Genomic DNA, 24189 nt, shown 5'->3' on the forward strand with positions numbered 1-24189 from the left:
CAGAATTTGTGTCTGTAATTTTTATATCCAAGCATGGAAGGGAGTTTGCGGGTTGTTTCAAGACTGAATTGCGTGGGATGAGGGGGAAATGGTTTTTTCATGGTCTTCGTCGAGCAGTCTTGTAACAAGGAGACGCCGAAGGAGGAGTGCGGGTGTGACAGTCCGCCTGCAGGTGGTTGAGTCAGGGTAATTGAGAATGTTTGGCAACTACTTTGTCGTGCTGATCCTATACAGTGCTCTTATGATGTTTGTCCATCCCATGTATGCCATCAGCCTTTGCTTTGGTCTTGTTGAACGGTAAGTGTCCGCTTGTATGTGTCCTGTGTGCTGGGCTTTCTCAAAGTCTACTGAACCTTGCAGGTGACAGAGAAGGGTGAGTAGGGTATTTGAATCAGATCAGCGTGACTTGAAACATTAAGAGCGAAACGCTTCTATGATAACCCAGGAACCCCGCCAATATCTTTGAACTTTTGTCACACTGAGGTGGTTCTTCCTGCAGGCGAAGCGGCGTGCACAGGTTTGGTATATACTGGAATATTCTTGTTTGCGAAATCTGAGTGAATGGTGAGCCCCTCGTCACTACTCTTGCGTGGGCATATCTATAGGCTTATCACCGAGTGTGATCTTGATGGATAATCATTGACTACCACTGCATGAAGCAAATCGGGGAGATCTATAACGAGACCTACTTGGCCTAATGTCACAAGTTCTCATCGAACTTTTCGAGATATGCCTTGTTCCATTTAGAACATGCATCTAGCTTAGGCACGTGCGGCAACACTCACAGCCACTAAGCTTTCTATAACTACTATTGTCCTGCTTGGCCCTGTGTTGTGTTATGCCTTGTATCGCTTTCTCTATAATTCAAGTATAAAACTGACTCACCTGCAACACGAAGAGCGGGGATAAGCAAGAGTAGAAGCTGGAACAGAATAAAACAGTACATACAGAATCGTTCTCTACATCTACGTGCATCCGTCTTCCCAACTTGCAAATTGTTCAACGTCGCACACAAAGCTTAATATCATACCATAATCAACTCTACCAGGGTAGACATTACCACCCTCTTCCCTCCTCTAAAACGACAACGGCTAACGTACCAACTGATACTCACACACTCCTCCTTCACTGTTGCGCTTTCACATGCAACCAAAACAGCATCTTCACCTCTCACCTCTCACTGGTAGCGCAATGACTGGTTAGATCTTCTTGTACATGCCAAACACCCACATTATCCCTGCTTACAGCACCATGTCATTATACACTACCACAACATCTACACTTTCAACACAGTGAGGTGAAAGGCACTATTTGCTTCTCCCAATTGTTCACCATTCACACACCCCACAGATAAATATTTACTATAATCCACACTCCTATAAAGAAACCTTCCTAATACAGTATCTACAGTATAGGCAATAGTAAAGGAGAACATTTGCTTGCAGGATTTGCTCCTCTCCCTTTTCTTCACTCTACGAGGAAAAAATATATAGCAATCTACAACCTGATTCGAAAACTTCGTAATGAAGTAATTCAAACATAGCAGATAGCAAGGTGAAGAGAAGAGTGCTATTTGCTCACTTGCCTAGAGGAGACGTTGCTTAATCCCTTGCTCCTCTTCCTACAGAATATAATTCACAGCAATCTACACACTAAATTAGAAAACTTCTTAATGTAGTAATATAAACAAAACGCAGTTAACTAAACCACTTGCTTACCCTACAACTTATTCCTTTATCCCTTTTCTTCACCCACACAGAGAATAATTCACAGCTATCCACACTCTACTATAAAACCTTCCTAAAGCAGTAACCTAAAATTGTAGTAAGAGTGAAGGGCACCATGTCTGAATATATCCTATTCCTTCACCACACAGGTAATAATCTACAGCAATCCACTCTCTACCACATAACCTTCCTAATACAGTAACTTACACGTTGTGTGGTGAATAGGCCCCTTCCTGATATAGTAATTTCAATCTAGTATAGTGAATAAAGCCGTTTGCTCGCCCTAGCAGAGTATCCCTATCCCTATTCTCCACCACACAGATAATAAATTAATAGTAATCCACACCCTGCAACTGAACTTTCCCAATGCGGCTGTTTGAGCATGGTGAGATGATGGCGAGTTTTTGTAGGAGAGATTTGTGGGAGTAGTAAGACCAGGGAAGGGAGGTTTTGGTGGTGAGATAGAGTTTGTAGGTAAGGGAGAAGAGATGGAGGGGAAGGGAGGGTATTGCTTGCTGTGAAATAAGGATAGTATAATATAGATCGTGGTAGTGCTATATTGTCTATGTGAGAAGCAGTGGTATTAGTGCTGCGAAATCTATCTGGCCCTTGATTATGCCAAGAAACTTGTAGAAGGAGCTGCATGTTATACATCTCTAGGCAATTTCGCGCATAAAATAGGGCTACATATAAGCACACGACCTTTTTTTATCTAGTATACACACCTTTGAAGGCAAAGTTTGCCACATGGCCAGTGAAACAGGGTCTTAAAGTAAACTTTAGAACAGTTACTACATGTCTACAACATGAATGCTTTACACCTGTGGCCATTCCACCGTCCCCCTACCTTACCAACTAGAGCGCTAAAGTCCACTCTACTCCAACTTCAAGCTCTGAAATTGCTGGATACTCGCCTCCCAATTCCTTGCCTCAAGTTCCGCAGCCCTAAGCCTTTCCCTCTCATACTCCTTGACAACGGCACTGACCTTGTTCTGCCATTCGTCATCCATGAGCTTCTTCTGCTTTGTGATAGTCTCATTGGCTTTTGACAACCTCTCTTGAGCCTTGGTGATTTCCTTCTCAATCTCAATGCGGCCTTTGACGTCGAGGTACGCAGTTGCGGAGGAACCGATGGTATAGACTGCACAGCCAGTTGGTGCGGCATCAGCGGGGGAAAGGATCTTGATCTCTGACACAGTCTTCCCGGCAAGGGAACGGATAGAGGGAAGGGAAGTGGGTGAGGAGAGAGCCGAGTGTGTGGTGTCATCGAGAGATTTGATGTAGGTAGCTGCGTCCTCTTTGATCGAGTATTCACTTGTTAATGAACGCAGAGCCTTTGCACTGTCCACAAGCAACTCATACTCGGCATCGGCTGCCTTGTCCTCAAATTCTGGGTTGTATTGAGGGAACGAAGCAATGGTGATGGAAGGGGTCTTATCGCCTTCCCTGCGTGGCAGCCGCTGCCACAGTTCTTCGGTCAGGAAGGGCATGAAGGGATGGATCATAGTCAGTCCTCCCTCGATAGCAGTGTAGAGTGTCTGTTTCGCGCTCTCCTTCTCTGCTTCAGTGCCCTCATCGAAGATTGCTTTGCTGTTCTCGATATATGTGTCGCAGAGTGACTGTGATTTGGTTAGTACAATTGCCACATACATTGATACCTAATGGCTTACTTCATAGAAGAATCTGTAGGCAACTTGGGTAGCAAGCGAGAATTCGCGTGCCTCCAAGTGCTCGTTGATCTTCTTGGCAGAGGTTGTGAGCTTGTGCAGGATCCATCGCTCAGGCAGAGTCTCATTTCCGGTCTTGGTGATGGTGGCACGTGGAGTGAAGTCCCCAAGGCGTCCCAGAACATATTTTGTCGCCTGATAGATCTTGTTACAGAATCTACGATAGCCATGAATAACGTTGACGTCAAACGAAATATCACCTCCCCCAGTAGTGTAGCCGATGAGAGCCATACGCAGAGCGTCAGCGCCGCACTCAGGAATACCTTGTGGGAAGGCCGTCTTCTGGTATTTCTCGGCTGTCTTCAACTCCTTAGGGTCTAAATTACCGGCAGTAAGCTGATCGTGTAGCTTTTGCAGGGTGATACCGTCCATGATATCAACAGGATCAACGACATTGCCAAGCGACTTGGACATTTTCCTACCCTCGGAGTCTCGAATGAGGGAGTGACAAAAGACTTCGTTGAATGGAACCTTGCCTGTCAAATGCAGCGACATCATGATCATCCTGGCAACCCAGAAGGGTAAAATATCCCACCCTGTCTCCAAAACAGACGTAGGGAAGAGTTTCTCCAAGTCGTGCGTCTGTTTAGGCCAGCCAAGTGTGCTGAAAGGCCATAATCCAGAGGAGAACCAAGTATCCAGCACGTCTTCGTCGCGCTCCAACGTGAACTTCTTGCCAGGGAATTCCTTTGCAGCCTTTTGATGTGCCTCTTCTTCGGTACGGCCAGTGACCCACTTCTCATTGTCACTTGAGTGAGCCTCGCCCTCAAATTTGACCAAGTAGGCAGGAATCTGATGACCCCACCAGAGTTGTCGAGACAAACACCAATCCTGAATATTCCTCATCCAGTGGCTGAAAGTCTTTTCAGAGCTGGAGGGACGGATCTTGATGTCACCCTTCTGGACAGCCTCGAGTGCCGCGTCAGCAAGGCCCTTCATCTTCATCCACCATTGAGGCTTCATGATAGGCTCGATAACGTCGCCTGATCTTGAGCAGATAGGAACCTTCATAGCGTTGTCTTCTTTCTTGACGAAAAGGCCCTCCTTCTCCAGCGCCTCTACGACAGTATAGCGAACGTCGAACCGCTTCTGTCCCTCGAACTTCCCAGCATTCTTGTTCATCGTACCGTTGTCGTTCAAGATGTTAATAAACTGGAGATTGTGCCTCTTTCCAAGATTGAAATCGTTCGGGTCGTGCGCCGGAGTAAGTTTGACAGCACCAGTACCAAACTCTGGATCAACGTAGTCATCCGCAACAATGGGCATCAAGCGATCGACAAAGGGATGTCTTGCCTTCTTGCCGACCAAGTGCTTGTAGCGTTCGTCATTGGGGTGTACAGCAATTCCAGAGTCGCCCAGCATGGTCTCTGGACGTGTGGTAGCGACCTGAATGAACTGGTCGGTACCGTCGATGGCGTACTTAAAGTGCGTCAAGACACCAAACTCGACCTTGCGCTCATATCCAGGGACGGAAAGTACAGTCCGTCCGGTAAGCTCTTTATTGTCCACCTCAAGCGTCGACAGCGCGGTGTTGAGTTGTACACACCAGTTGACGATTCGGTTTGATCTGTAGATGAGGCCATCTTCATGCATTTTGACGAAGCTCTCCGTCACAGCATGCGACAGGTTCGCGTCCATTGTGAATGCCTCTCGAGTCCAATCGAATGATCCTCCCATGCGCTTCAAGGTATGTGTAAGATGCTGATGGTCTGTTCAAGCGTGTCAGTGCCAGATCTCTCAAAACGACTTTCCGGACCTACATTCTTCTTTCCAGTCCATGGTACGCTCAATGAACGCCTTTCGGCCAAGATCGTATCTCGTCTTCTTTTCTCGTCGCCAGAGCATCTTCTCAACGACGCTCTGTGTCGCGATACCAGCATGATCGCAGCCTGGTAGGTATAGAGTGGTGAAGCCCTTCATGCGATGCCACCGGATCATGACATCCTGTAGTGCTGTGGCCAACGCGTGCCCGCAGTGGAGCTTTCCGGTGACGTTGGGTGGAGGAATCGGAATAACGAACTTTCCAGCTGGCTTCACCTCGCCGTTTGCCTGGAATTCAGGCTTGAAGAAGCCCTCCTTCTCCCACCAATCATCTGGCTGTAGTCAATATGCTGTGAATCATTTGGCATTCGCTTCTGAAATACTCACTCCACGCCGATTCGACGACCTTGGGAATGTATGCCTTTGTAAAAGGACTATCCAGGCTCTGCAGACGCTTCTTCTCGCCCTTGGGTGTCTCCTCGACATATTCAGGAAGTTTTTCCTCCTCCTTGCCCTTCTTCTTCTTATTTTCCCTAGGCGCACCTTCTCTCGCTGGGTCGGGTGCGGTTTGAGCCGCCTTCTTGGCCTTAAACTTTGCGTCCTTTTCGGCCTTCTTGCGCTCCTTTTCAAGTTCTTTGGCAGACTTCTCCTTCTTCTCCATACCCTTTTCGTTCTCACGACCAGGCGCCGATTGGCCAGTGCCCTCTGCATTGGCCGAGTCCAGTATGTCCTTTTTGGTGTCCTCGCTTAGAACTGGAGGCGGCGCACTATTGGGAGTGGTCTTCTCGCCCGTGACATTGTGTGAAGAGGCGTTGAGCGCCATTGTTGCGGTGGAGTAGTCGAGTGAGAGAGTGCGCTCAGCGTACAGAGGGACGCGGTTATGCGGTCGCACTGGGCTTGCGTACAGTGCAGGCAGAGAGCAGTGAAGGGAACGGCCTAGTCGAGTGTATGGAAGATGTTTTCCCCCGGTCAGACTTACGCGGGAGAGCATAAATATAACAAGTGCGGGCACTGCTGGGAGTCACAAAAGCGTTGCACCCCACCCCACCTCGGCCTGCAGGTAAGTTCACTAAAATCTGCGCACTGACGCGTTCGCACCACCACAAGGCCACCATCATCAGCTTATGGGAGACTTGCAACCTGCCTGTCCAGTCTATCCAGTCCAGCGCAACTCCTTCAACTCAAGACATAGTACACTCTTTAGCCCTCAAAAGCAAAACGTGCTCATGATAAGGAACGCTCCGCTATTCGCTTTGGCGCATACCGGTACTGCTTGGACAAACTCCTCCTAAGCGGGGCAGCCATGGGTGAACGTCAAACTGGTATGTCCGCAGCTTATATTCAAAGGGGCAAGTGCAAGAAAAGGTCAGCATAATCTGAACATCTCTCTCAATTTCTCTCAATATGTCCAGGGACAAACATCTCATCCATGCTTTCATTATCATGGGCCTATTTCATTGTTCCACTATTGTGATTATGTAGTTGCTTGCTAGGCCAATCATACCCCAACAATGAATATCCAAGCCAGTCATTTGAGATAGTTTTCGCCCCATTATGAAGCCCATGCTTTCGGTCAGCATTACTCTCCATGTCGTGCTCATAGCTTGTAGGACACGGTTGCGTAGGCTAAGCCTCGTCTGCCTGGTGCAAAGGTGTGCATAGCCTCATGTGAGCTGTGAAGTGTCGAAGCCGGTTCTTTTATACTGTTACATAACGTCTAATTACGTAAAGTGGGTATCAATCATGCCGCCGTGCTATTTTGCTGGGCAGCTTGTCGGACGGGCGAGAAGTAAGGGTGTGCCATTGCTTCCTGTGCCGTGAGTCGGTCCTAGGGCATGTTAGTATCCAGTGCGAATCGAGTGACGGCAGCCCAACGTACCTGGTGGTCGTATCTCAGTAACTTGTCCAGAAAGTCGATTGCATCGTTGCTGACGAATCGCTGGTTGTCCGCATTGATGAAGGAGTGCCAAGGCTTCTTGGGATACCTGCTAAGGATGTCATCGTACTGAGCGTCTAGCTCAATGTCGTACTTGTCGAGGTAGTCGAATAAATCCTCCGTTCCAAGCACTTTCGCGATCTTGACCAGCTGGTCAGAGTTGCTGTTACCATGGAAGAATGGTTCCCGCCTGAAGATCATGGACGCAAACATGGCACCCAATGACCACATGTCGAGCGAATAGTCGTACTCCTGGAAATCGACAAGGAGTTCGGGGCCCTTGAAATACCGCGACGCAACACGCACGTTGTATTCGGTGCCCGCGTGGTAGAATTCGGCGAGACCCCAATCAATGAGCCGTAACTGGGTGGATCAGTACTGTTTTCTACATCAAAACACCTAGAATTCCTACCTTCCGCTTCTCATGATCGATCATAACGTTGTGAGGCTTGACATCGCGGTGCATGATGCCTTTGCTGTGGCAGAAGTCGAGGGCCTTGAGCAGCTCAAAAATGTAGTACCGCACATCGTAGTCCTGGAACTTGGGGTACAAACTTCGAAAGTCGGTGTTGTTGACATATTCGAAGATCAGCGAAGGGGTCTTACTCTGTACCACAACGAGTTAGCACTCCACCCTTGGGTACGACAGTAGGGCGAGACTCGTTACCCAGTCGCCAACCCAGTCGGAACCGTCACTAACCTGGTTATCGCGCACCACGTCCAGCAGCGAGACGATGTTGGGACCACCAGAAAGATTCTGCAGGATCTTGATTTCTCGCTTTATCTTCTTCTTCTTGACCGGCTTAAGGACTTTGATGACGCATTTCTGGTAGTTGACCACGTTGATGCCCTCGAACACTTCCGAGTACTTTCCGCGGCCAATCTTGCGGACCACCTCGTAGTTTTCGAGCACACCCCAGGATATGTTGACCGAGTCGTAGTCCCAGTACGAGCGGGGCATGTTGGCGTTGACATCTGCGTAGACCCGCGCGAGGCTCGCGGCCCCGGTCGTGCTATTCAGCGCCATGGGGGGAACGAGGGTGCCTTGGGCGCGCGGAGAGGGGGCAGCTGTCTGTGCAGGAGTGAAGGCGCCGGGGAATAGGGCAGAGGGGTGGTCGAGTGGTGGTGAAGGTGGAGGTGGGGGGAAGAAGCGGACGTGGACGGAACTAGAGAGCAGGTAGGCAAGGACTGCGACCAGGCCAAAGGCAACTGCCTTGTTCCAGATGAGGCGCCGCAAGAGGCCGTCGCTATGGACACGGGGTTGCGGGTTGGTGGGCGGCGGAGAGGCTACTCGGGTATCTGTTGTTGGTTAGAGTTCCAAGGTTGTTGGTTCAGTGGAGACCCAAGCTTTTGCCTGCAGGCTGTCTGCAGTGTTCTGGCTGGCTGGCTGGCTGACAGATCACGTGTCGCGAGGGACGTAGCTTAGTAGTAGATACACCACCACGTCCATGCCAGTTGACTTGACTGCCTGACTGCCTGATTCCATGGTACATGGTACATGGTACTTTATACACTGCCGCACCGCGAACCTACCTGGTAATAGCAGTAGCCTTTTGTCGCGCTGACTTACTTGCGTCTCGCTCATCGGAGATTGCTTGTCCACTGAGTGCATACCGGTAGACGAAGGCCAGAGAAAATGTTTCACGACCTGAATGTGCCCTGGACAGATGCGACACGCGAGTTGCAGCGCACCGTCGCCTTTCTCGACGAATGTGAGAGTGTCCTGGTGGTGAGGGTAGAAAAGAAGTCGTATGCCTGTGGAGCTGACACAGTACAGTAGGATACGATGTCGTTGCGCTCACGCACACATATTCAGGGAAGCTGCCCGCCGATCTTGTATGTCCTAGAGAGTTGCCCCCCCTCCCGTTTGCCCTCCCCCTCTTCCGCGCAAACAGAGACCACAGCAGCCCAGCAGTCCAACAGTCCAGTTACTTACCGTGCATGTACTACAGACGTCCCCCGTACCAAACCCCCTCCCTTTCCCCACACCTGCGAGACTACGAATACTGCGGCGATGCAACATCTTCCTGACTGACTCGGCCTCCAACTTTCGCATCCCACAGTTGCAACAGCATTACGACCTGGTCGCTGCACGGCCCACAGACGAGCGGACACTGCAGCAAGCATGCCAGAGCCTCGATGTCGACATCATTTCCCTTGACCTCACCAGCAGGTTCGAAAAGCACTTCAAGTTCCCCATGATCGGCTCAGCGCTGGCACGTGGCATCAAGATCGAGTTGTGCTATAGTCAGGGTATGCTGTCAAGCGATCCCATGGCGAAGCGCAACCTGATCAGCAACGCAACACAGCTCATACGCGTCACGCGAGGACGAGGCTTGATATTTAGCTCCGAAGCCAAGAGCGTCCTGGGCATACGAGCACCAAGCGACATCATGAATCTAGCTTCAGTATGGGGTCTAGGCACCGAAAGAGGCAAAGACGGCCTGATCAAAGAACCACGGAGCGTGGTCGAATTTGCACGACTGAAGCGTCAAAGTTTCAAGGGCATCATCGACATTGTCAACGGGGGAGAGAAGCCGGTGGAAAAGCCTTTGGTAGAGGCGAAGAACAAGGCCAGCAAGAATCCAAATGGGAAGCGGCCTGGAGACTTGAGCGGCGAGAAGCCACTGTCCAAACGTCAACAAAAGGCCAATAAGATGGCGAAAACTGATGCCGGCAGCACTGCAAAGCTGCTGACTCATCGCCTTGATCCAAAGCCGAAGGAAACAACCCAATCTTGAGTCCATGTGCAGGCCAGAAAAGCAAGGATTGAAAGACGAGAATATGATACCCATTAGACACAGGCAGCCATGCACGCCTGCAACACTTTTATGAAAAGAAAATACAATGACACCCAATCCAAGAATCACAAGATCCCTGCACTCACAGTCCTGATCAACAAAATCACAAACATCAATTATCCACAATCATCACTCTACCATTTACGGAATTTCTGAAACATGAAATATATTTACTAGCAAGCAAAGCTACGAGCACTCAATGCCCACTTTGTCACCTCTCACACCAAGCCAAACAAAAGACCACAAGTTTACTCATTAAAGAATTCAAACATTTCTACATTGACGCCCTTCTTCTTTTCCGCTTTTCACAACCCAGCAGTTGCCTCGGCCGCCCTCCGCCCTAAATTCACAGTCACCCGGCTCACCAGCGCAATAGTATTGATATCAAACGGAAGCCCATTGTTGCCCAGCTGTTGCCCGGCTGGCGTCGTTGTCGGGGACTCAGGGTCCTGTGGGGGAGCAGGGGGAGCGTCGGCTGCGGCCTGACTTTGGAGAGGGACGTTCGTGGGTGTTGGGGAGGGCGTGGATGAGGACAAAAGTGCGGGTGGCGGTGGCAGTGATGGAGATGCAGCTCCAGGGTTCGAAGATGGGGGCGAGAAAGAGAAGGGAGCGTTTGTGGCTGGCGGGGGAGGGATAAAAGGGATTTCAATGGATGCAGATGTGGATGTTGTGACGACGGTGGGTGGCAGAGCAGTCGGCGTCGCGGGGGCCGACGACGCAGTATTATTCGGTGCAGAGGACGTCTCAGGATTTGGTGTCACAACTGTCTGCATCGTGCTCATGCTCATCATCGGACCTAGTTGGAAGGCTGGAGGAGGCGGTGGTGCAGCCATGGGAAATGAACCGGCTGGACATGCACATGCACAATGGCATCCTCCATTGGCGGCGGCTTGTTCGGCAGCGGAGACGTTGCCAACAATAGCTGCTGGTAGACCGGCCGCGGGGCTGGGGACGGGTGTTGCAACTGCAGCTGTGGATCTTGTCGATGTGGTGTTGAGGGCGGCGTGCGATGTAGTGCTTGTGTTTGTGCTGTCTGGGGCGCTGGGGAACGTGAAGGCAGGTGCCATGGGTGCGTGGGAGGGAGCTGGGTCTACGCCTGCTACGACGGTGACGGCTGTTGTATACGTCGTCGTGGATGTTGTCGTGCTGGTTGGTGCTGCTGGTAGTGCAGTTCCGTTCATGCTTGTCGGTGACAGGTCGAGTGCGAAACTCACGTTGAGTGCTGGTCCGGCTTCTACGATTATTGCTGCCGCCATAGTAGTAGTACTTGACGAGGTATGTTCTGCTGCCACTGCGGCACTCGATGAGTCTGTAGCATTTGTCGAGGATGCAATTCCGCCTCCCTTTGCTTCTGGATAAGGTCCTTTTCCAGCTTCCACAGTGACCGCCGCTACGGAGGTATGGTTCATCGCCGCAGAAATTGACTCAGAAGCAGGAATTATTGGCGTCGCTTCCACGGCCTTGGCTGGCTCTGGGGAAGAAGCCTATATTGCTGTATTAGTGATGACCGCCGCTTCTCGCGATTTGGACATACTGTAGCGTCGAGTCCTTCAACAGAAGGTGCAGTTGACTCGGCTTTTGCTGTTGGTTTCGAGTTTTCGATCGCAGCTGTGCTATTCTGCTTCTCGGCCGCTATGTCAGGATGCGGTTCTGGTGCTATGGGTGGCGTGGGTTTCTCTCGTGTCGAGCGTAATACTTCTGGCAGGGTAGTCTCCGGTATCGATGCTTCTTCGGGTTCATGTTGCTTTCCAGGCAATTCGACGACCGCTGTGGGTAGCATATGAGCATTTTCCTCGAGTATCAGAGCATCGCCACTGCTAGTTTTGGCATCGCCCTGGCCTTGCTCTGCTGGTGTACTTTGGTTACGGTAGACGCCTTGACTCTGTCCGTCCACTCCAGCCGTGCCATCGTGTCCTTTGCTCTGCCCTTTGGCTTTGCTTCCATCATCTTCACTATCTGCAACACTGTCGGCCAACGGGTGGACATCCAGTCCAGCATCTGGGGCTCGTCGAGCGGCAATGTTCTCAGAATCAAATCCGCTGGCCTTCGTGGTATCCTCAGGATTACGGTCGACACCAGATATCAGGTTTTCGATTCTCTTTCCTCGGACCCTTGTATTGGTATTGATGTTATGAAGGTCGAGGGTTGCGTTGACAGCCACCTATGGGAATCAGTACATGCAAGAAGTACCAAGAGGTAGTTGCGTACTGTACTCATCAGCAATAGGGCTGACAGCCATGAAGCCTTGATGCGTCGCATGGTGAAGATCAACAACACAGATGGCTACTGAAGTGAAGCGAGAAAGTTCAAACAGTAAAGTATTAGTCGATCTAGAGTCTAGTCGCAGCGCAGCTGTCGAAGATCCGTTATGCGTGTCACAGACATGCGTGCACACTCTCGACACTGCACAGCAGAAATCACAGTCGCAAAGATAAGAAACGAAAAAAGGCGGGTCGCAAAAGGGAAGCAGGAGAACGTGTAGTTCAGATCAAACGAGTGAAGGCGACCAAACCTCTCAGAGCTCTCTTGACCTGAGGCAGCGACTACCGCTACTTAATGGATCCGACGCGCTCGCGCATACGACCCGCCGGTCCCTGTTTCCGAGCCATGTGTTGGGGGTTTGAGGGGTTTCGAGATCATCAGTGGTTGAAGCCATTTGACCACCTCTTCAGAATTTGTCTCATGGGCTGCGGGGGGAAGCGACTACGTGTAGCCTGGTGGAAACATACAGAAAACGGAGGAATAGAACGATACACATTTCGCTTCTTTAATAACACTGGGCACGGAGGTGGTGCCTACTGTGAACAACGCAACGCGTGCATATCTCGGTCGATAGGATCAGAGGAGATCGTGTTACGGCAAGTCAAACCTCGCGATGGTATGGCCAGGCGCTGTGAAGGTAGGATGCGAGACGTCTTGTGCATGAGCTGGCGACTTTCTCACACTTGGTGAGTTTCAGCAAGGCTTGATTGCCCATCCTTTCTTCCTTGGAATTCCCACATCTTCACTCGTCCGCCACGATTTCCATTGCGGACCAAAGATCTCGTGTCGTGATCATACTGTACATGTGCCGTATGCTGACTTGTCCATATCATCATGTACGTGCAGACTCGGCTATAAATTCACCGATGAGAGGCTGTTTGACTTGGTCACATCCGGGGCGGTGTAGGGCTGAGAGATCCCAGTCCCAAGTCTGCTGCTAGCGGATCGCACCGTAAGCCCCAGATCCCGATGCATTACATCATCATCTACCCGACCATGGGGAAAGTCGCACGCATAGCTCGTAAGCATAAGCACTGCCTGGAATCGGAATCGGAGCAACTCATAGTCCCTCGACTACGTAGCTTTGGGCTCCTACGGATGCGTGTGTGACGACTGAAGGTTTGCATATGGAATTGTATATGTCTGGAGCTGTCCCGGCCATCCCTTGCAACACCCGACCTTCACTCCTAACTGTTGGAGGAGTTTTCGAGTAGGAAGCAGCATCGCCAGAATGGGCGCCGTTCACGTCCTTGACGACTATTACCTCGCAATCACGCTGCTCATCACCATTGGATACCAGCTCTTCTTCTTCGCAATCGCCTTCAGCTTCAAATTCGATAAATTGACCGATTTCGCCGGCGGCACCAATTTTGTGGTCCTTGCCATTCTTACACTCGCATTCAGCGAAAACAGAGGCGATGCGCGCAATATTGTGGTCTCCATGTTCATCATCGCCTGGGGTGCGAGATTGAGTGGATTCCTACTCTTCAGGATCCTGAAAACGGGCAAAGATGACCGCTTCGACGACAAGCGCGATAAGTTCTGGTCTTTCTTGGGCTTCTGGGTATTGTACGTTCTTTGGAATTCGCCGGGAAGAAGCATGTGCTAATCATTTTGTCACAGTCAAATGTTTTGGGTGTGGACTGTTTCGCTGCCAGTGACGATCCTCAATTCGCCCAAGGTGACGCGCTTTCCTCAACCGAGCTTTGGCACAGGTCGCGACATTGCGGGTGTGGTGCTGTGGTCTATTGGCTTCATCATGGAAAGTGTCTCGGATATTCAGAAATACAGGTTCCGCAGCGCTCACGGAAGTGATGGCGCGGTCTGTGATGTTGGTTTCTTCGCATGGACGAGGCACCCCAACTACTTTGGGGAGATCATCATTCAATTCGGTAAAGCATAATTGAGGAAATGTGAATGGAAAAATAGGCTAACGATTTCCACAAGGTATCTTCACCATCGCCGTCTCGCCAGCAGCAGAAGGCTACGTAACTGGCGGTGCCCATTCGGCGCTCTACGCCTCAATCCTCGGTGCCTTCTTCCTCACCACGCTACTCATGTTTGTGTCTGGCCTGACGCTACAGGAGCGTCCCGGAGCGAAGAAGAGATACGAAAAGGGCAACAACTGGCCGGCCTACGAGAAGTATTTGCACCGAACCAGTATCCTCATTCCGTTCCCGCCTCAACTGTACGCAAGGATGCCAGTCTTTTTGAAACGGACCATATTTTTGGAATTCCCAATCTATGTGTTTGATCCTGCGAAACATGCGGATCAGGATAAGGTTAGGGCTAGAGAAGCGGAAGAAGGGCAGACTAGGAGGAGTGATGAAGAGGGTCTCAGGTCCTGAGAGTCTGAGACGTAATTCTTGTGGGCAGTTGGTAGTGATTGGTCATGACAGATGATACCCTCCCTTTTCTGTTTGATGATCATGTTTAATCGATCAGTGTAATTTATGCATAAAGCGTTGTAGCATGGCTTAGACTATGAGTTGGTGTATGATAATTGAGATTTCCATACAGCACCTGTACTATATTGATTCGTTTCCTATCAGCTCCATTGTAACTCTTCCTGGGTCAAATCGAAGATGACAATATTAAGATGGGGACCCGGAACTTGCTCATTCAATCTCTGGTACTGGAATTCAAGTGACAAGGGAAGTTCTGATATTATTATGACGAAGAAAAATAGTATGCCCCAGTGGATATCGTTGTGTGCCATCCAGAACTCCTGCGCTAGTTAAACGCCTGCGCCTCTTAATCGACCCATGCATGTTTTTCTCAATCTATCAAGACATGTCCTTCCAATCACCCCAGATGATCTGATTTTCGTATCTCTTCATGAGATAACCTGTCGGGTCGTCCCCTTTGACGTGAGCCCACGCGCCTGCAAAGTGTAAAACGAACATGCCGTGCTCCCAGACTCGGTGCGAATCGTCGAAGCAAGCGATCTCGGACGGGAAGGCGTTCAGCTTCCACTGTGGCACTACGTGCACCCTGCTTGCAGATACTTTGTCTTCCTTCATCAGCTTGACTGTCGAGTCTTGCTCACTCATGTTGATATGTTCCTCCTTTGCCTTGTCATGTATGGCCCAGGAGTCGTGGATGAACTGGAGAGACCTTTCGTGCCCTCGAACTAGGAACGATCCCGCGTTAAACCCATTACAATCGTGGGTAAAGAGATAGTCAATCTCGTCCGGATTCGTCGCATTGCGAAGTGCTTCGTCGATGATGTCGGTGAGTTTGACATCGGTGTTTGTGATGATGGTATCGAAGTCGACCCACCAAATCCAGTCATATTTGCCAGACTTGATAAGCCTCTCGGCCATGTCAAATTTCCAGAACACAACAGCACGGTCCGTATGCGATTCGTACTCCATGATGAAATCGTAGCCATGGCGACGCGTATAGTCTATCAAGTCTTGTATTAGCGTGCGACCAATGTGCGACCACGGAGAGCCTGAACCCACGAGCCTTGTTTTTGAGTGAGAGATAGAGATATGATCTCTGTTCCGTGACAAACGTCATGACGGCAATACGGGGCAGCGCATCCTTTGCTGGCTCTGGTGGCGGGGCGGCAGACGGCTCATGACTTGGGCCTTGACATAGCTGCCATCCGAAGAAGGCCAGGAACAGGAGGGCCAGGACCAGCGACGGCGGGATTTTCAACGATCGCAAGAGCATTCTGCCAGGTATGCAGGAATGTCGCAGATTGCTACTCCCACCGAGAGGAAGTAAGAAAGGAAAACGTGTGCGAGGGGGGCATCTGGGAGACTGGGCTACAGGACCATGGTACTGAACCAGTGGTCACTGGCCAGTGGTGGCACTGCGAAAGCCAAGCATGGGAGAGAGATGTGGACGGGATTGGCCCGGTTCATATGTGTGTGTGTGCGTATGTGTGCAGAAGATGGGCCAAGGCTGCTGCTTCGGACTCTTGGGTGGAGCCGACGCAACTGCGGACGACTCTACTCTAATCCACGTACATAGCAGCCGTCAGCGTGCGAGTGAGGGTCATGCAATGAAGTGATAGAAGATTGTACGACTATTCTCTTAGGCGAGGCGGTAAGGTGGAGAAAATGCAGTGCTGGGGGAAGATCTGTTGTGGGAAGCCTAATGCAGGGGTTGTCATAGTCTAGGTAAGGGGTCTAAGGGACAATGAGCTATGGGCTCTCTAGTGGGGCCGCTGGGCTAGAATGCGGACCCCAGCATCATCATCATCATCATCATCATCACCATCATCACGTTAATTTCACCATCACGTTCACGTTCACCAGCCACCTCGGTTTGCGCCTGAACATATGGCTTCGGCGCTGAACCCATAGCTTCCTCCTTTCTATGTTGTCTTTGTCATTGTCCTACTAGTGGTTGTGATCGTCATCAATACGCACACACCCCACAAACCCCTTCCTGTCCCCCCCACCTACAATTGCATCATCTGTCATGTCTGGCTTTAGAGGAAGAGGGCGAGGGCGTGGCGGTGGTGCTGCTGCTACAGGACCACCAAAGGGACTCTTCATCAACGGGATATGGCATTGTGATTGCAATCCACGTGAGCCTGCAATCCATTTCGAGACGAAAAAGGCTGGCCCAAATAAAGGAAGATGGTGTAAGATATCAATCACAACACACAAACTTTTTATATCACATCCAAGTCCTGACACCTTCCAGTCCGCTCCTGCCAGAAACCAGACGGCGCACGATGTGGCTTCTTTCTTTGGGATGACCAAGCACAACCGCGTGAGCAGGCAGTCCTTATGAACAACTCTCGCACCGAGCCAAGCCCCATCACACCCTCGAAACGGCAGCAATCCCCTCCTCCGCCGTATACAGTGGAAATAGATCCTTCAGCATCGAATAGTCGCAAACGCCCTCGCTCCGACCGTAATCAATCAGACGAATATGGACTCGAGCAAGCCGATGATGACTTCAATACCGAGCTGAACCAAGTCATGACCGAGGTGGAAACTCCCAACAAAGCCGCCAAGACGTCAAGTGTCGCTACACCAAGCAGGCGCAAACTTCCATGGCAGCCGCATGGTAGCTCACACGGATTACAAACACCTCAGACAGATCGCAAAGCCTCTGGTGATGCGTCTGCCTTCAGCAAGTCAATTGCAGGCAGGTCATTGTTTACTCCGTCCGAAGCAGACGAGAGTGATTCTCATCAGGCAGCCACATCTGTATTGTCCTGCGAAACACCGACGCCTGTCCGTTTCAAGAATGTTGGTGTCGAAGATTTGGTTGGCGAGGTGCTTGCCCTTTTGCGAGAAAGTAACACTCAGCTTAAATCTCACACAGAGAGCGACATTAGGGCCCTTCTAGCAAAGCACTCAAAGAGCGCCGAGGGTTACAAAAGGGGCCGTGATGTCCTCAGGACAACAATCAAAGCAAAAGATGCGAAAATTACAGAACTGAATTTCCGCATCAATACTCTTGAGGCTGAGTTAGAAGCAGAGAAAGCAATGGTGAAGCATCTTCAATGGGAAGCCCAAGGCGATGTTCCAAACACTTGAGATCCATGCTCAATCGGACATCAGCCATGTTCACTCACTCACTCACTCACCCCAGTGGTAAAATATCACAGCACATGTGCGGGTTGATACTAGCGCAAGTAATTTGTCAAGAATATTGTGTCTGCAGGTCAGCAAGTGATCTGCAATACGTTCAAGTACGATCCGAGGACAAACCTCACGAGTCCGTTCCATCGAAGTGTTGCAGCAGATCGAGTACGAGGACAGCCCGTACCTACCTCAACAGAATCGATCATTCACAGGTCATATCCAAGACAGGACGTCTGACACGATACGGCTGGCGATGTGGCATTCTTGAAATAATTCGACCACAAATGTGCTGATGATTCGTGGTCGAGCGCAAGGAGTTACTGCGGTAATTTGCATCGAGCCAAATGTTTCAAAATCGCAATAGCATTATTTACAGCACGAATGACGACATTCTACATCGGTCTCTGTTCGTAGATGGCCCTATTAACTTGGTACGGAGGAGCGCGTAGGATGGATGCCAAGATACCTGCCCAGACTTACTGAACGGGATCCGGCACGAGCGTGAAGATTGATTAGCCGAATGGCATCCTGCGAGAAGTGGTGGCATGTCATATGACCATGGGTTTAGCGTCAGGCGACTTGGGCTTTACTCCGAGTGGTTAGAATATCCCTGTAGGTTCAAGTCCACGTTATAGCGGCAAATTTTTATAGTTATATAAACTAGCCTATAGTTAAGTATAAATTAGGGTAATTTAAGCAAGTAAATATAGTTTTTATTACTATCTTTTTTAAATATATTCTAAACCTATTCTTAATAATATATAGGCGTTCCTAAATACTATACTAGAGTTTAGTATAGTAGTACTAGATAATATATCTAAACTAGATAGTAATATTAGAGATAAATTTAGGTAACTATATAAAGTGCTAGAGGAGGATAGTAGTAGTAGTATTAAGGAAGTAAGTAAAAGTAAATAGAATAAGTTTAGAATAGGTTAGTAACACATTATAGGGGCATAATATATACCTTACTTATAGTAATAGTTAAGGACTACTACTTACACTAGTAATTATTAAGTATATAGCTATTCTCCTAGTATACCCTTAATTATATAGCTAAGGGTATAGGTATATAATACTAGTTTAGTAATATAAAGATAGCTCTTACCTAATAAGAGAAGAGGTGCTTATGCAGGCTATATAGGTAACACGTTAAGAACACGTTCTTAAATTATTCTAATTCTAGCAGGTATAATACTCCTACTAGTCTATCTATCTTAATAGGCCTACAACTTTACTATTCTTTAATAGCTAGCTAGCAAGCTAGTATAAATACTAATACTCTAGGGTAAAAGTGTATAAGTATCTTAAGAATATATTATAAATATATTCTTATTACGTTATTAATAATATATTATATAATTAGATTTAAACCTTAAAAAGTGTAGTACCTAAGAAAATTCTATAAAGAGAACTATAAATAAGAAGCTATTATTATAGCCTTATTAAGCGCTTCTCTTTAAGGATTTATAAGGACTACTAGGTGTCTTATTATCCTATAATAAGGACTATAGTAAATTAGGTAGGGAGGGAAACTTAAACATGTTTAAAACGTGTTAATAATAAGTTAGTAAATTATAGAATAGGCTTAACTATATATTAGCTATTAGAACTATAGCCTAATATCTACTACTAGGAAAAAATATTATTTTAGTTAGGTACTACTAGAGGTAGACTTTATATATCTATAAGGTCTTCTAACTAGGGAGATATTAAATCTTTCTAGTAGTCCTGCTTTATATTCTATAGTTAAGCTATAGTTAAGCTAGATAAAGAAGTGTGGTAGGTATATTGCAACCTATTCCTAATATATTCCTAACATATTCTAGGCGTTAATTATTTATAAGGGCAAGGATCTCTATTTAAAATCCTATATAAAGTTACCTTCTAAGTAATTATACTAATAGATATAGTAGTAATACCTTTTTTTACTATTATTTCTTTTAGTATATATATATATACCTCCTCCTCCCTTAATACTATCTAATAGTAATATTAAGGAAGTAGTAAAGGTGTTATAGCCTATGCTTACTCTATAGCTTATATAATATAAGTTATTTGCAACCTATTATAAATATATTTCTAACTTATTATAGCCTAGTTCCTAAACTTAACCTAGCTCTAAACCTATCTCTAACTTAAAGGTTTCTATTCTATTAAAGAAATATATATTAGCTTTATAAATAAAGATAAAATCTTGCGTATTATAAAGCGTGAAAAGCTTCTATAGTTCCTATTTAAGAGTAGCCTTAGAGGAGTATACTATAAGTAGAGGATAAAGTATTAGGATCCTAAAACTATATATAGTATAAGAGAATAGGTTTAGAATATATTACTAATACGTTACTATAGGCGTATATATAGTAAATCTTTATATTAAGCTTAGGTAACTTAATTATTTACCTTTTTAAAGAGTAGGTATTAATTCTATTAAATTAAGATACGTTCTAGATAGATATGTTATATAAGAGGTTATATAGGGTATAGGTAGAGATTCTAATAGTAATCTTCTACCTATAGGAAAAGAAGCGTATATATTAAGAATAGGTTTATAATACGTTTCTAATATATTATAGTTATTATACTTAGCTAAATTATTATAGATAAGGATATAACTAAGATATATTAAGTTGCTATTACTAACTTCTTTTAGAAGTGTAAAGCACTTATAAAAAGATAAGTGTTATAGAGGTATATTTACTTATAGGGATTCTATAGGACTACTATTAATATATATAATAAGTAGATAATAGGCAAGTTTTATAGCGCACTATAACCTGTTTGTAACGTGTTTCTAACTTGTTTCTAGGACTTAGGCGCTATCTCTAGTTAATTAATCCCTATAAGCGTAACTAGCACTAGCAACTTTAATCTTGTATAAGATTTTATTAAGTATATCTATAAAGAAGTATTTATAAAGTATATAAAAGAGAGCTAGATAATACTACCTCTTTATATCTAAGTAAATTACTATAGGTATTAATAGTAGAGGAATACTTTTAGCTTGCTAACCTCCTCTTATATAAGTAAACATATTCTAAACCTATTCTAAACGTGTTCCTAACTTATTCTTATATAATTAGAACACAAACCCTCTAAAGATACCTAAAACTAGGTAATCTATAAAAAAAACCTAGTAATTGCTACTAGGATTGTGTAATACTATAGTAAAATATTAAAAGAGGTATAGGAAAAACTAGAATCTTATTTAAATATAGCTAAGTAGGTAGGCTAGAAAGGATATAAAACTAGTAAGCATATAAGTATTCTTAAGGCTACTTAGAAGTAAGTTTATAACCTATTCTTAACCTATTAGAATTATATAAGTAATATTATATAGTGCACACTAGATAGATCTATAGGATATAAAAGAGTTTAAAGCCTAGAGTAAGTTTAGAATATACTATAACTATAGAACTCCTAATAGGCTTAAGTAAAGGTACCTTAAAAAGCTTTAAAGGGGAGAAAGTAAGTCTTACGCTAGTGTTATATATATTTGCTAATTAAAATGTGTTTAGAATATATTTAAAACGTATCCTATAATAATAATAATACTCTAGATAATAATAAAGCAAGTCTTACTATATCTAACTTAACTAGATATATCTTAGTCCTAATAAGAAATAAAAGAGCACGCTTAAAAGCCTAAAGCTAGAGGGTAAGTAGTAGAGTAGTATTAGAAAGAAGTTTACTAGCCCCTTTTCTATCTTCTCTACTACTAGGCTCTTCTCCTCTACTAATAGTAACCTAAAGGTATGCTTTGCAAAATATATTTATAATATATTCCTAACTTATTATTAGTCTATAACTATAAACTTTATAATAAAAGGCTCTTCTTAGTAATTAGGCTCTAAAGGAGAGAAAAGAAAAGCTAGAGGTAGATAAGGAAGAACTTATATAGAAAAAGGCACTATTTAAATTATAAAAGGTATAGTTTAAACTTAAGAAAGAGATAGCTACTTTTTATATAAGGTAGGGTTAGTCTATAAATATAATAACTAGTTCCTAACTAGTTCTTAATATATTCTAGTCTATTATATAAGTATATATAAGTAGATAAATATATATTCTTTCTTCTTCTCTTTCTTCTTCTTTCTTCTTACACTCTATAAGAACTTTTTATATTTAAGAGTTTAATACTATTTTACTATCTATCTTTCCTAATATTATTAGATATAACTAGTTAATATAGTCTATAAAGATCTTTTAAAGTTAGTATATAATAGAACGCGTTAGGAATATGTTATAAACTTGTTCTAATACTAAGTAGGATTTATACTAGTAATATATTAAGCTTAAGTTACTTCTATCTAATACTAAGGTATTCTCTCCTATAATATCCTACCTAAATAATAGGTGTATAGTATTTCCTAGCAAGCTTTTCTACTAGGCTATTTAGGCTAGATTAGGGGTATAGGAACTTTATAGAGTATATATATATATAAGTTAGAACATATTTATAATATATTAATAACTATTTTAGCGTTACTTCTCTAATAGAGGCAATCTTATCTACTACCTTAAGAGGTATTATCCTAAGGTTTAAATAGCCCTAGTAAACTATAGTAGAACTATAATACAAGGTATTATAGAAGTAAGGATCTTCTATAGGAGCTTAATAGTAAATGCTTAAGAATATATTCTAAACACGTTAATAATACGTTCTCTGCTAGTAGAGTAGACTATACTAAGTGCCTCCTCTAAGGTTTAAGAACCCTCTAAGATAGCTAGTCTATAATAAGAAGTAGTAGCTAGAGTAGAGGCTAAAGAGGAAGTAGAGAGTAAAGAAGAGGAGTAAATAGTTGCTCCCCTTTACACTATAAATAATATTTAGTAAAAGTAGTAAAAAGGAGATATAAGTCTAGTCTCTTAAAACACGTTTAGAATATATTAATAATATATTATAGCTAGACACCTATAAATACTAGATTCTTCTTTAATCTAAGGGACTACTAGAGCTTTATAATACCTATAAAAGTAAAAAGAAAAAGTTATATAGTATTAAAGGACCCTATAAAAGTAAATAGTACTTTACTTTTAGTAGATAGAAAAAAAAAAGAGAAGAGTAGAGAGTTTATTTTAGTAATTACTACTACCCCTTTAGGTTATATACTATTATATATTATTTATTAGAACCTATTCTTAATATATTCTTAACGTGTTCCTACTTATTACTATTATTATCTCCCTCCCCCTCTCTAGTATCTTCTCTATCCTCCCTATCCTCCCTAGGCTCTATAAAAGCATACTATAAGTGGAACTAGGTAGTATTCTAGCAGGAATTAGCAAGGTCTACACTAGTATTAAAGTAATAGTCTTAAAATATATTAGGAATAGGTTAATAATATATTATAAATAACTTACTATAGCTAGGATAATTATAAGCGTAGATAGTATAAGGAACCTAATAACCTTAAATCCTTAGTAGGGTAGATATAGTAATAAAGTTAAGCTATAATAAGTTAGTAATATATTTTTAATAGGTTCTTATAGGCTATACCTTATTATTATTATAGCTAGTATAAGTCTTCTTCTAAATTATATTTAGGAGGGTATTAGTATTTATAGGGGGGCCTATAGTAGCTACTAGCTAGGCTTAGAGAACTTCTATAAAACACGTTAGTAATAAGTTTTAAATATATTCTAAATAACTTATAATAAGAAGTATTCTAGTAATTATATATAACCTTTATATAGAAGTCTATATATATTAGTATAATAAGTTAAGAATAGGTTAATAATATATTTACTTTTTACCTTATAAACCTCTATTATAGAGGGCTAGCTAGTCTTCTTAACCCTACTAACCTTATAGTAGGCTATATTAAGCCTATAATCTTTTTTAGTATAGGTATATAAAGTGCCCCTAGTACCTAGAATAGCCTAAGAATATTAGAACCTATTTAGAATATATTTAGAACCTATTCTTACTCTATATAAGGTGCCCTTATTATTAATCTTAGTATAGTAGTAGCGCTCTCTACTCTCTATCTTAACTGCCCTATTAGGGCTAACTATAGGCTATACCCTAATATTATCTAGGACGTAGCTAAGGGTAAGGTACTATTAATAGTGCTTCTATAACCTATTAAGAATATATTCTAAATATATTTTAATCTACTTATATAGGATATAAGGGATATATTAGTAATAGGTATAGTAGTAGTAGCTTATAGTATTACTAGTATAGAATATATTTAGAATAGGTTTAGAATACGTTGCAAAATCTTACAGCATAATATTTAGTTAACCTTGCTTAGCTAGCTAGTAGAGCTTGGCACAGCCTAACCCTATACTAAATACAAGTTCACGCAGCGCTAATTCCATGGTCATATGAACTGCGCCCTCCTGCGAGAACAGGCTGACGTGTGCCAGGGCTCCGCCGAACGAATGTTGATCCACATGGCGCAGCGGACC

At 44.9% G+C, this 24189-nt stretch overlaps 7 protein-coding genes across 7 annotated transcripts; 3 read left to right on the forward strand and 4 right to left on the reverse strand.

Moving 5' to 3' along the window:
- Window positions 1-2425: 2425 nt before the first annotated feature.
- IAQ61_004374 (uncharacterized protein) lies at window positions 2426-6234 on the reverse strand. The gene is made up of 4 exons (XM_003838974.2): window positions 5603-6234; window positions 5215-5547; window positions 3398-5163; window positions 2426-3346 (listed from the first exon to the last, which is right to left on the reverse strand). Exons 1-4 carry the CDS (start codon window positions 6204-6206, stop codon window positions 2603-2605), a joined length of 3447 nt encoding a protein of 1148 aa, XP_003839022.2. The 5' UTR covers window positions 6207-6234; the 3' UTR covers window positions 2426-2602.
- Window positions 6235-6956: 722 nt separating this feature from the next.
- Window positions 6957-8736, reverse strand: IAQ61_004375 (uncharacterized protein; the record flags this gene model as incomplete). Its single annotated transcript, XM_066096319.1, has 5 exons — window positions 6957-7043; window positions 7095-7514; window positions 7564-7758; window positions 7819-8450; window positions 8685-8736. The coding sequence occupies 5 exons, from the start codon at window positions 8734-8736 to the stop codon at window positions 6957-6959; spliced, it is 1386 nt and encodes a 461-aa protein (XP_065953637.1).
- Window positions 8737-8787: 51 nt separating this feature from the next.
- IAQ61_004376 (uncharacterized protein) lies at window positions 8788-9892 on the forward strand (the record flags this gene model as incomplete). Its single annotated transcript, XM_066096320.1, has 3 exons — window positions 8788-8863; window positions 8929-8987; window positions 9104-9892. 3 exons carry the CDS (start codon window positions 8788-8790, stop codon window positions 9890-9892), a joined length of 924 nt encoding a protein of 307 aa, XP_065953638.1.
- A 365-nt stretch (window positions 9893-10257) lies between these two features.
- Window positions 10258-12211, reverse strand: IAQ61_004377 (uncharacterized protein; the record flags this gene model as incomplete). Its single annotated transcript, XM_003838977.2, has 3 exons — window positions 10258-11436; window positions 11487-12113; window positions 12161-12211. The coding sequence occupies 3 exons, from the start codon at window positions 12209-12211 to the stop codon at window positions 10258-10260; spliced, it is 1857 nt and encodes a 618-aa protein (XP_003839025.2).
- Window positions 12212-13445: 1234 nt separating this feature from the next.
- Window positions 13446-14687, forward strand: IAQ61_004378 (uncharacterized protein; the record flags this gene model as incomplete). The annotated part of the gene is made up of 3 exons (XM_003838978.2): window positions 13446-13783; window positions 13838-14106; window positions 14162-14687. The coding sequence occupies 3 exons, from the start codon at window positions 13446-13448 to the stop codon at window positions 14560-14562; spliced, it is 1008 nt and encodes a 335-aa protein (XP_003839026.2). The 3' UTR covers window positions 14563-14687.
- A 24-nt stretch (window positions 14688-14711) lies between these two features.
- On the reverse strand, window positions 14712-16305 carry IAQ61_004379 (uncharacterized protein). Its single transcript, XM_003838979.2, has 2 exons — window positions 15682-16305; window positions 14712-15623 (listed from the first exon to the last, which is right to left on the reverse strand). The coding sequence occupies exons 1-2, from the start codon at window positions 15893-15895 to the stop codon at window positions 15001-15003; spliced, it is 837 nt and encodes a 278-aa protein (XP_003839027.1). The 5' UTR covers window positions 15896-16305; the 3' UTR covers window positions 14712-15000.
- Window positions 16306-16330: 25 nt separating this feature from the next.
- Window positions 16331-18476, forward strand: IAQ61_004380 (uncharacterized protein). The gene is made up of 2 exons (XM_003838980.2): window positions 16331-16817; window positions 16880-18476. Exons 1-2 carry the CDS (start codon window positions 16652-16654, stop codon window positions 17722-17724), a joined length of 1011 nt encoding a protein of 336 aa, XP_003839028.2. The 5' UTR covers window positions 16331-16651; the 3' UTR covers window positions 17725-18476.
- The last annotated feature ends 5713 nt before the right edge of the window (window positions 18477-24189 follow it).

The sequence above is a fragment of the Plenodomus lingam genome, assembly GCF_022343315.1.
Source record: "Plenodomus lingam strain CAN1 chromosome Unknown contig_19, whole genome shotgun sequence".
Taxonomy (NCBI): Eukaryota; Fungi; Ascomycota; class Dothideomycetes; order Pleosporales; family Leptosphaeriaceae; genus Plenodomus; species Plenodomus lingam.

Bases quoted from the DNA above. Each gene is read 5' to 3' on its own strand.
- IAQ61_004379 (XM_003838979.2), bottom strand. From the start codon at position 15,895: ATGCTCTTGCGATCGTTGAAAATCCCGCCGTCGCTGGTCCTGGCCCTC. The intron at 15,624-15,681 runs GTGGGTTCAGGC...AAGACTTGATAG, and splicing joins CTCACTCAAAAACAAGGCTC to ACTATACGCGTCGCCATGGC.
- IAQ61_004380 (XM_003838980.2), top strand. From the start codon at position 16,652: ATGTCTGGCTTTAGAGGAAGAGGGCGAGGGCGTGGCGGTGGTGCTGCT. The intron at 16,818-16,879 runs GTAAGATATCAA...GACACCTTCCAG, and splicing joins CCCAAATAAAGGAAGATGGT to TCCGCTCCTGCCAGAAACCA.
- IAQ61_004374 (XM_003838974.2), bottom strand. From the start codon at position 6,206: ATGCTCTCCCGCGTAAGTCTGACCGGGGGAAAACATCTTCCATACACT. The intron at 5,164-5,214 runs GTAGGTCCGGAA...ACGCTTGAACAG, and splicing joins CATGGACTGGAAAGAAGAAT to ACCATCAGCATCTTACACAT. The intron at 3,347-3,397 runs GTAAGCCATTAG...ACCAAATCACAG, and splicing joins CCTACAGATTCTTCTATGAA to TCACTCTGCGACACATATAT.